At 47.1% G+C, this 12034-nt stretch overlaps 1 protein-coding gene across 1 annotated transcript; it reads left to right on the forward strand.

The window, feature by feature from the left end:
* Positions 1-9307: 9307 nt before the first annotated feature.
* LOC142002667 (olfactory receptor 52P1-like) lies at positions 9308-10246 on the forward strand. Its single transcript, XM_074978953.1, has one exon. It carries the CDS (start codon positions 9308-9310, stop codon positions 10244-10246), a length of 939 nt encoding a protein of 312 aa, XP_074835054.1.
* The last annotated feature ends 1788 nt before the right edge of the window (positions 10247-12034 follow it).

The following is a 12034-nucleotide window of genomic DNA, read 5'->3' on the forward strand; positions in this document are numbered from 1 at the left end:
TGAAGTGGGCCCACAGGGCCTCGCAGACCCGTACCCCCTCATGGTGGACCTGGCGGCTGGGTGTGGCAGCTGGCTGGGGGAAGCCCGTGCCGGCATCAACCGCCCACCCCTGGACAAAAGCCTCTCCCTTGCTCTCAATGATGTTGTGGAGCATGCAGCATGCTCCCACAACCTGGGGGATGTTTTGGAGCCCAACGTCCAGTCGGGCAAGGAGGCACCGCCAGAGGCCCTTCAGACGGCCAAATGTTCTCTCCACCACCTGGCGGGCATGGTTCAGGCAGGCATTGAACCACTCCTGGCTGGCGTTGAGGTAGCCGGTGTACGGGCGCATGAGCCAGGGCTGGAGGGGGTAGGCCACGTCCTCCAGGAGGCAGAGGGGCACGGTGGTGTCCCCCAGAGGGATCTCCCTCTGGGGGATGTAGGTCCCTGCCTCCAGCCAGCGGCACAGGCCCAAGTTCCTAAAAACATGGGCATCATGTGTGTATCCAGGCCAGCCCACGTACACGTCCTGGAAGCGGCCCTGACTGTCCACCATGGCCTGCAGGACCACGGAGTGGTAGCCCCTGCGGTTGATGTATCTTCCTCCACTGTGGTCCAGGGCATGGATGGGGATGTGGGTCCCTTCCAGGGCCCAGAAGCAGTTTGGGAAACTCACGGAGGCGAATCCGGCAACAGCTGCGTCCAGGTCCCTGAGCCAGACGACCCTCTGGAGCAATATGGCGTTAAGCGCACGGACCACCTGTTGGGAGGGAACACAGGTGCCCATGAAGCTGTGCAGGGTGCCCCAGGGCCCTTCCCCCAGGCTCCCTCCCAGGCACCTCCCCGGGTACCCCACCTGCCCAGCCCATCCCTCCCCGGTACCCCACCCTTTCCAGCCCCACACCCGGCCCCACCCTCCCTCCCTCCCCAAGCCCACACCCGGCCCCCCCTTCCCCCAGTGGGTGCGTGCCCGGGCCTCCTTACCTCCATGACGACGCCTGACCATGGCCTTTCCCACTCCAAACTGGTTTCCCATGGAGAAATAGCTGTCTGGAGTGGCCAGCTTCCAGATGGCTATTGCGACCCTCCTCTCGACGGTGAGAGTGCGCCGCATCTGGGTGTCGTGGTGCATCAGTGCTGGGGTGAGCCACTGGCAGAGCTCGAGAAAGGTCTGCCAGCTCATGCGGAAGTTCCGCAGCCACATATCGTTGTCCCAGTCCCACATGACGAGCTGCTTCCGCCACTCAGAGCTGGTGGGGTAGCTCCAGAGGTGGGGGAGCAGCCGGTTAGGGAGGAAGAGGGGAGCCCGATGGTCAGGGGCGTCTCTGTCTGCCTCTGGAGTGGGCTTCTCTAGCAGAAGCCACTGGGTGGCCTCCTGGGCAGCACCTAGCAGGGTGCTTGCCCCCGGATGACTACCTGGAGGGCCTCCTCTTCGTTCTGCTGCTGCTGCTGCTGCTGCAGCTGCTGCTGGGTGTCAATATCTGCTGTGACTTGGTCTGTGAAAGAGTGGCTACTGCTCTACAGACCTCGTGCTGTGCAGGCCGGGTGTGTCTGGGAGAGGCCCTTTAAAGGAGCGGCTTACAGCTCCCCGGAAGGGCTAGTGTGCTCTTTGACCCAATCCGCGGTCTTTCCTGGCCCCTTATTTCGAAAGAGGGTGCTTATGTGTGTGCATGCTCTGCATTTCATTCCAGGGAGGCTCCTTTCGACGTTCCCTGTCGCTACTTCGACGTTGAACATCAACGTTGCCAGCCCTGGAGGACATGTAGATGATAATAATCAAAGTAGCCTATTTCGATGTTCTTACTTCGAAATAGGCTACTTCAACATAAGCTGCGTCTACACGTGCACGCTACTTCGAAGTAGCGGCAGTAACTTCGAAATAGCGCCCGTCACGTTTACACGTGTTGGGCGCTATTTCGAAGTTGAAATCGACGTTAGGCGGCGAGACGTCGAAGTCGCTAACCCCATGAGGGGATGGGAATAGCGCCCTACTTCGACGTTCAACATCGAAGTAGGGACGTGTAGACGATCCGCGTCCCGCAACATCGAAATAGCGGGGTCCTCCATGGCGGCCATCAGCTGGGGGGTTGAGAGATACTCTCTCTCCAGCCCTTGCGGGGCTCTGTGGTCACCGTGGGCAGCAGCCCTTAGCCCAGGGCTTCTGGCTGCTGCTGCTGCAGCTGGGGGTCCGTGCTGCATATACAGGGTCTGCAACTAGTTGTTGGCTCTGTGTATCTTGCACTGTTTAATGAAAGTGTGTCTGGGAGGGGCCCTTTAAGGGAGCGACTTGCTGTTGAGTCCGCCCCGTGACCCTGTCTGCAGCTGTGCCTGGCTCCCTTATTTCGATGTGTGCTACTTTGGCGTGTAGACGTTCCCTCGCTGTGCCTATTTCGATGTTGGGCTGAGCAACGTCGAAGTTGAACATCGACGTTGCCAGCCCTGGAGGACGTGTAGACGTTATTCATCGAAATAGCTTATTTCGATGTCGCAACATCGAAATAAGCTATTTCGAAGTTGGGTGCACGTGTAGCCGTAGCCCTGGTGAAGTGAAATATACCTGATTTTTTTCTATTTTCATTTTTTTTAGGGAATCCTGGTGGATAAAAATAAATATTTCTTCTCAAAAGTATGAGCACAGGCAAGCTGCTGAAGGGATTGAGCAGAGTTCTGTGAATACCATAAGCTATAAAATGGTGCATTGGCCAAAGAAGGGGAGAAAGGAAACTAGGGACACCAGAAAAAAACAAAGTTACATTATGGTCTCTCTCAGTTCTAACGGAAAATTACAATACATTTTGCTTTCAGGAGTACAGCAAGCAGGAGATGCAGTTTTCTGCTTTCTTTACACATGGTTTTACAGACGAGGGAGGAGAAGAGGAAGTGACTAGGCTAGTGGAAAGAAATAGAGGTCTCAGGACAGCAGTGTGGAGGGACTCAGTAAGTTGCAGATGGAGGGAGGAGTAGAGGAGATGAGAGATCGTGTGGATGGGGAGTTGAAGAGGTGAGATTGAGCATGCACAGATCAGTTCAGTCCAAGGCATCCTTCAGTCTGCGTAGACTATGGATTGTGCCGTTCGTAACTCCATTTAAGATCATTATTTGCAGCGTTGACTGTGACTGTGGAGGCCCACATGAGAGTGACAGTCCTTGCTACATCTGCTGCATATGTAGTGGGTGTCTGGCAGGTCTTTGCTGTCCTTTCTACTGGCTTGCTTCTCCTCTGTCAGCTGTCTGATCTTCATCTCACCCTTCTGAAGACCCTTTTGTAGTTCCTGCTTCCAGCTGCTGCAGTTGTCTGCCAGCTCTTCCTAACTATCTGGGTTGATGTCTTCCTCCTTGAGATCCCTCTTACAGACGTCTTTGTAGCATAACTGGGGGCGTCCGGAAGGTCTTTTGCCAGAGGCTAGCTTGCCATACAGGATGTCTTTTGGGATCCTTCCATTGTTCATCCTGTGGACGTGGCCAAGCCAGTAGAGCCGCCGCTGCCTGAGGAGGGTATACATGGCTGGAATTACAGCTTGCTCGAGAACAGTGGTGTTGGGCACTCTGTCCTTCCATGATATCCCAAGAATGCACCTGAGGCAGTGAAAGCAGGAGACATTCAGCCTCTTTTCCTGGTAGATGTACAAGGTCCAAGACTCACTGCCGTGGAGTAGGGTGCTGAGGATGCAGGTTCTGTAGACTTGCATTTTGGTGTGAGTGTACAGCTTGTTGTTGTTTCACACTCTCTTGCTAAGTCTGAAAAGAGTTGTGGCTGCTTTTCCAATCCCCCTGTTTAGCTCAGACTCCAGTAACACGGTGTCAGTGATGGTGGAGCTCAGGTAAGTAAACTCGTGGGCGACCTCTAGCATGTAATTGTCAATGCTGATTGATGGAGGTTCAGCAACGACCAAACATCCAAGTACTTTTGTCTTCTCTAGGCTGATGCTAAGCCCGAAGTCCTTTCATGCTTTGGAGAACTAATCCAGCAGCTTTTGAAACTGGCCTTCTGTGTGTGTCACTACAGCAGCGTCATCTGCAAACAGCATGTCTCTAATGAGCACTTCCCGCACCTTAGACTTAGCCTTCAGCCTTGCAAGATTAAACAGTTTCCTGTCAGATCTCGTGTGCAAAAAGATGCCCTCTGTTGAGGATACAAAGGGATGCTTCAGGAGGAGAGCGAAGAAGATCCTGAACAATGTCGGAGCAAGGACGCATCCTTGTTTGACACCACTCCTGATGCTGAAGGCATCTGATGATGTGCCGTCATGTTGGATGGTTCCTCTCGTGTCTTCGTGGAAAGACTGGATCATCTTGAGCAGCTATGGTGGACAGCCTATCTTGTGGAGCAATTTAAACAGTCCATCCCTACTGACCGAGTCGAAAGCCTTGGTCAGGTCGATGAAGGCAACATAAAGTGGCTTCCTCCGCTCCCTGCATTTCTCCTGCAGCTGCCTCAGGGAGAAGATCATGTCAATGGTAGATCTCTCGGTGCGCAATCCGCACTGGCATTCAGGATACACCCTCTCAGCGAGCTTCTGGAGTCTGCCGAGGATGACACGAGCGAACAATTTACCAGTGATACTTAGAGGGGAGATTCCACAGTAACTGTTGCAGTCACTTCTGTCTCCTTTGTTCTTATACAAGGTTACAATGTTGGCGTCCCGCATATCCTGTGGAACCTCTCCCTCTCTCCAGGACAGGCACAGCAGCTCATGTAGGGGTTCCAGGAGGGTGTCCGTGGCACACTTGATTGCCTCTGATGGGATACCATCCTGGCCAGGGGCCTCTCCTGCTGCAATGCTGTCAATAGCTTTCTTCAATTCGACCACAGTTGGTTCCTAGTCCAGCTCGTCCAAGACTGACAGGAGCTCGAAGGCGTTGAGGGCTGTATCAAGCACAGTGTTCTCGCATGAGTACAGCTCAAAGTAGTGCTTGACCCAGCACTCCATCTGTTTGGCTTTGTCAGTGATGACTTCACCAGATTTGGATTTCAGAGGTTCTGTCTTGTTCTGGATGGGTCCCATTGGCTTCTTTATGCCCTCGTACATTCCCCTGAGATTTCCAGAGTCAGCACAGGTCTCGATACTGCTGCATAGCTAAAGCCAGTAGCGGTTGGCACAGCGCCTGGCTCTCTGCTGCACTATTTTTCTGGCTGATCTGAGTGCTTGCTGGGTACTCTGACTCAGTGAGCGTTTATACTCCAGAAGTGCAGAATGCTTCTTTTCGATGACTGAAATCATCTCATCAGAGTTAGCTTCGAACCAGTCATTTGTGTTTCCAGCTTCTTCCAAACACTGACAAGGCTGTATTATAGATTGTGTCCCTCAGATGCTGCCACCTGGATGTCGCATCAGCACCCCCAGGGCTGCTGCACAGATTCTCCTCGAGGGTCTCTATGAACATTTCAACTTTTTCTGAGGAGAAGGACAATAGAAATGCCCTACAGTAAATGTACCAGCATGTTTCTGGCTTAGAGGAAATCGGTCAGTGTTGGAAATCTCACAGAGGAAGGTCCAGGTGTGTGTGTATGTGGGGGGGGGTGTGGGGGGTGTGGGGGTGTGTGCGCGCGCGCACGCGCGCGCTGGGGGACACCAGGTGGAGGCTTGTCAGTAGGATGTGCGTTAACCAAATCACAGTGGCGAAGAATCCTGAAGCTTGATGAAATGGGGAATGGACATTGTGCTCAATGCAGAAGCCAAAGAACTGTGACGAGGCCTCATGGGGTTTGTATGTGTGTGGGTGGGGGTGAGATAGACTGGGGGGCCTGACACCTCAGTTGGACCTGCTGAGAGGTATCACTGTGTGGCAGTGCTGGACGCTGTGGGGTTTGGAGATCTACCTGTACGGCACTGGGTGTTTTGGGGCAGGGAGTGGGAAGTACGCAGACAGTGGTGCATTGCTAGATGTTGCAGGGCAGAGAGAAGGCTGGACAGAGAGCAGCAAGCAGTGCTGAGTATTTTAAGGGAAATCAGGGGGGTTACAGGAACAGGAGACCACCACTGGGAGTTGTAGGGGAAGGCAGAGGATTGTGAACAGACACAGGACAGCACGACTGAAAATGATTTTTCTTTTTTTTAATATTTTTTTTCATCGCCCCCTCTGGGAGGTTTCTTGGCAGTGAGTATGTTTAGGTGGGTCTGTATACACTGGCAAAGCACAGAAATGTGACCTTGGTATTTCCAGTTTCTGTTGTTGGATGTTAATGGTGTAATTGTGATGCACTCTCCTCCATTACATGGTGAATAATGGGCTGATTAGTATAAATACACATAACCTGGAGATGCCTGAGACAAAATACCTCATGTAACCTATCCATTTCGGTGTTAGGATCTGCTGGATCTGTACGTTCTATTTTTGTTCATGTGTCACTCTTGTTTGTGAAGTTAGAAATTTGGAGTGTATGTCTATTTATAGCTTTAAATGTGTGAACAAGGAGTGTTACCAGTGCCCAAACTTCCCCCCCCCCTTAATCCTCTGGCAGCTACCTGAAAGAGTGGGCCACTGTGACCCAGATCTTAGACCCAGCTGCTCTTGGACAATTTGAATGTTTGAATGTTTTTTTTTTATGGGATCAAGTTATTTTTTTTTCATTTAAACACTCATCCATGCAGTGTCCTGAGAAGTCCATCTGCCTTATGAAATGCAGACCTAGTCTAACATTTTCCAGGCTCCAAAGTCACAGGAGAATTTCTCCCCAGAGGAATCAAATCACCACAGCCACAAATAGTCACATGATTTCACGTGGGCTCAACAATGAACTTTCACATGACTCTTGGGGACATTCCAAGATTCTAAGGCCAAAAGATATTACTGTGATCACTTGGTTTGACTTGTAAACACAAGGCAGAGAATTTCCCCAACTTTCTTCCTAAAGCAGCATTTGTCGGGAAACATCCAACCATGACTTTAAAATTCTCTGTAATGGAGAATCCTCCAAGATTCTTTATGATTTTTTTTTCTAGTGGTTAATTACGCTCACACTTTAAAAAAATTTGTGTGTTATTTCCACTCAGAATCTCTTCAACTTCAAATTCCAGCCACTGGATTCTATTAGACCTCTGTTTGCAAGGCTGAAGAGCGTATTATTAAATATAGGTACCCCATGTAGTTATTACAGGATGGATGTAAATTCACCCATAAATTATCCTTATTACATTACATAAATTCAGCACTTTTAATCTATTATGTTGTAATGTAGAACAGGAATGAAATAGCCAGGAAGTTGGGGGAATTTCTGTCCTTAAAGGTTTTTATAGACAGGCTTTGAAAAAGTCCTGTTGGGGAAGATTTAATTTGGGTTTGTCCTGCTTTAAAGAGTGCGTTGAATTCGACAACCTCCTGAGGTTTTTTATAACCCTAATCTTCCATGATTCTATAGTTAAAATAGGGTAGGCTTTATAAACTTTGATCAGTTCTTGTGACTCTTCTCTGAACACTCTACAAAATGTAAATAGGCATCTTTAGTTGTGGGTGACAGAATTGGACAATTGATTCCAGCATCAGTTGCACAAGTGCCAAATGCTGAGATAAAATAACTGTTCTACCTGTCCCTTTCAATAGGATCACTTAGAACAACGTTTCCTCAGCTCCTGTCCCCTATTATCATGTCTTTAAAAACACTACCTTGAGGATATTTTTATCATTTGGCCTCGTGGTAAAGAAATTCTTGAATAATTCCACACATATTTCAATAACCTGTACCCCACCATCAATGTCAGCCTTGACCATTCCACATGAGGGATCCTTTTTCCAGACATGACAGTACAAATCACTGATGGCCAAAGCAATACCCAGCTCTACCAGAGATCTACTGACTACTACTCTGACCTACGTGCCTCCAGCTTCCTTCCAGGATACATCACACAATCCATGGTTTATAGTCAAGCCCTTAGATGCATCTGCTTCAAACCTACTGATAGAGACCAAAAACTTCAAGATGTTTATCAGGCATTCATAAAACTTAATTACCCACCAAGGGAAATAAATACTAATAAACAAAAACAGATTGACAGGGCCAGATGAATACCCAGAAATCAACTACTTCTAGATAGGCCCAAGAAGGCTAATAACAGAGCACCACTTGTCATCACCAATAGCCCGCAACTCAACCACCTCCAATGCATAATTGACAATCTACAACCCATCCTGGAATGTGATGCTGCACTCTCAGAGGCCCTGTGTAACAGACCCATCCTTTACTATAGACAACTACCTAACCTCAGAAAAATTCTCATCAGCAACCAAATGCCACACCACAGAAATAGTAATCCTGGAGCTTTTTGGACAAACTGGACTGCTTTTTGTTTTCATTTTTGTTTTCGTGAAGGTACAGACTGACACGGCTACCTTTCTGTGACCGTTTCCATGGGGGAAACCTGGCTCCTTTCAAACACTGGAATTTCATTATGCATCAGAGCTATGGTCTGTCTGGTCCAGTGCCCTCCCTCTGATAATGACAGCCCAAGGTGCTACAGAAGAAAGTGTAAAAAAAAAAAAGAAGGAGGTGCATGTGGGGTGTGTTCTGACCATACTGCTGATGTTATCTTCAAGTTTGACAGCTAGAAATTGGCTTCAGCCCGAAGCCACATGGGCATACACATTTTCAAAATGCATATATGACTGAAAATACTATAACTGGTAGCCTCAATATCCATATAAGTGTTCCAATTCTTTCTGCTTCTCTGTTAGCCCATGGCTTCAGTTATGTCTTGTGGAAATGAATTCCTCAGACCCTGGGTGAAGAAAACATACTTTTCAAAATCTGTTTTGAATTTGCACATTGCAGTTTAATACAATGACAACTTGACCTTGTGTTACAACACATTCTAACTAAGGTTCTAAAGTCTTTTCTCATGCTCCCTCTTACTCATGTCCTTAGTAAGATAATCATTGTCTTGATCATTCTTATTGCTGTTGATCTTCTGCCATTGTATACTTCTATGATTACCTGTCCCACTCCTCCTGGATAATAGTAGATTGCAAAGTTTGTTGGTTCTTGCCCTGCAAGTAGGGTTTCACAGAGCTGTGTGTCATGATGCCTGGTTCACTGTACTGAGTTTAGAAAGTTCCATTATAACCTTGTTAGGAGTTCAGGGAGTTAGAGCTTTTCCCTATAATGGGAACATGTGTTAAAGTTATGTGCACTGAGCTTAATGTGCCATTATGCTAACCATTCACCTCATTGGCTACCTCCCTATAAGTACTCCTCTGGAACTAGTCATGACCTAAACAACCCACTAACATCTGCAAATGTTGTACCTCACTGATTATTTGCTATAATATATGCTTCTCTTTGTTATAGACAACCTGAAGACTTCTGCACCCAATTCATCCATTCAACAACCTTATGGAAGTTTTGAACCTCACGTCCTCTGACCCTTCAATATTCATCCTGATGGGTATCCCTGGCCTGGAAGCTGCCCATGTCTGGATTTCCATCCCTTTTGCTGCATTCTACATTATTGGACTCTTGGGAAATTTCATGGTTCTATTTCTTGTAGGCACAGAGCAGACCCTACACAAGCCGATGTACATTCTTATCTGCATGCTGGCACTCACGGACATCGGCATGTCTACTTCTGTAATGCCAAAGACACTGTGTATATTTTGGTTCAATTTGACAGTCATTAGTGTGGGTGGATGCCTGACTCAGACTTTCTTCCTTCACATGCTTTCTGTAATGAACTCAGCTGTCCTTGTGACAATGGCTTTTGATCGCTATGTTGCCATATGCAACCCACTGAGGTACACCACTATCCTCACCAATACACGCATAGCTAAGCTGGGACTAGTGGGTTTAACAAGAGCTGTTCTTTCCATGCTACCCCTGTCCCTGCTCCTGAGCAGGCAGCCTTTCTGCGCCAGCCGTACTATTCTTCATACATACTGTGAGCACATGGCTGTGGCAAAGATTTCCTGTGGGGATACCACAGTCAACAGGATGTATGGCTTGCTGATGGCCTTTGTAGGCACAGGGTTAGATCTGACACTCATTGTCCTGTCCTATAGCCTGATCATCAGGGCCATATTCAGTATGTCCTCCAAGAAAGCCCACCAGAAAGCTCTCAATACCTGCACAACCCACATCTGTGTGATGCTCACATCCTATACTTCCTTCCTCTTCTCCAGTCTGACACATCGGTTTGGACAGGGCATCGCTCCCTATGTTCATATCATATTGGCCAACCTCTATTTCATCATCCCCCCCATGCTCAACCCTATTATTTATGGGGTGAAAACCAAAGAGCTCCATGACAAACTGGGCAAGTATACCTGCAGAAGGTGATAACTGGGGCTACTGATACTAAACCTTAATGAAAAGAGGGGAGAAATGATATTGCCTTGCTTATCAAGGTTGCTCGATTCCATTTTGTCTGAGTTCAATATTGTGGAAGTTTAGAGACTGAGAAGTTCTCTACACATGGCCTTTTGATGAGTTCCAGACAACCGGAATGTATCACAGCTTTCTGAAACAAGGTGGTATTACATTAGAAGATGTGTAAACTTCATTCTTGATCAGTCTGAAGAACAGTAGCTACACTTTCAAAGAGCCAAAGTCAAGTAAAGAAGCAACAGTGATGAATATTTTCTAATACATAGGTGACCTAGTGAAGAAAGTTGACCTCATTTTTACATCTGCAATCCTTGAGGAAGCCTTTCATGTACACCAAGAGGTTGGAGGTTTTTTATTTTCTTTTGTTCTTGTTTTCTTTGTTTTTCAGAAAGAGCTATTATAGGAAAGTTGTTGCAGGAATTTCAGGCATTCTTTAGTTCTTTCGATAGGTTCAACATCCATCATCCAACACACGGGGGACTTGAACCATGCTGAAATAGAGCATTTGTCAGACAATAGGAGGTCAATATCGTCTAGCACATTACCAACACTTCCACTACGTACTGAACTCTTAGAAGATATTTAGGGGCAAAATACAGCTAAATAACAGAACAGAATACTGAAAACCAGGACTGGTGGCTGTAAACAAGCAGTATGTGAATATGGGAAACTTTGCACATCCATAATTAGCAGTCGTCCAGATAACTAAAATCATGATGGATTACCAAAGTTGCCAGACAAGACATTTCTGGAATAGAGAGGTCCATGTAGTGAGAGTTGTGAAACAGTGTGTTTTGAGAACTGGACTGTTATGCTGGATGTGAGGTGTGTAAATCACAGAATGTGATCAATCCAATTGCAAAAATATATTGCTTTTAGCCACTCTGAATTAGAAAAACAGAACACCACATAGTTAAGGGTAAATTGGAAAGCAAAGTTTGAGAAGTAAGGTCAAAATCTGGCTGAAAATTTCAGTCAATCAGAAGCACAGGGGAGGAATGGACAGATAAATGTGAGAATGGAAAAGGAAGGATGGAAACCTTAATCCTAGGTGCCAATAATATTAGACATTTATTGAACGTTATGGAAAAAAGAGATGATCTGAAAGGGATCACTATGATGCATATGTGTTGCACAAGGTATACAAGATGAGCTAATACAGTGCAGTTTGGAGGAGTCCTCTGAAACCGTCTTGAGAAACAGTCTTCCTGACACTCTGTGTTCTCAGAGGGTGATCAACTGCCTCCTTCTGTTGATAATTACTGTCCCCTTCTCTTGTCAATTAACCTGCTCTTAATTACTCAATAACATTCCAGATGGTGGGTAAATATCTGGGATGTTGGCAAACCAGTGCTTATGTCTGTGTGTTCTTAATGGTAATAAACTGAAGGGACAAGAGCTTGTTTCCTTACATTCACATCCATAATCAGAGAACTGCTGATGCAGCTATTGATTTATTCCTCACCCTGGCTGGAGGGAAATAGTTAAATTACCCCTGCAATTCTGAAAAATCTGAGTCACAGACTGTTGTGTGGAACTACAACATGGCTTTTTACTGCTTTGCACAGTCGATATTGGCTTCTCTGTCCTCTGGAACATTCAAAATATACACTAACTATTCCCCTTGTCAAACACATCAATATTAGGTTAAACATAGATGGTCACCAAAGCCCAGGTGATTGATTCACTTGCTGTGCTAAGACCTTCATGACCAAGATTCCCATTCCATCATTGTAAAAA

The sequence above is a fragment of the Carettochelys insculpta genome, chromosome 1, assembly GCF_033958435.1.
Source record: "Carettochelys insculpta isolate YL-2023 chromosome 1, ASM3395843v1, whole genome shotgun sequence".
NCBI classification, from domain to species: Eukaryota; Metazoa; Chordata; order Testudines; family Carettochelyidae; genus Carettochelys; species Carettochelys insculpta.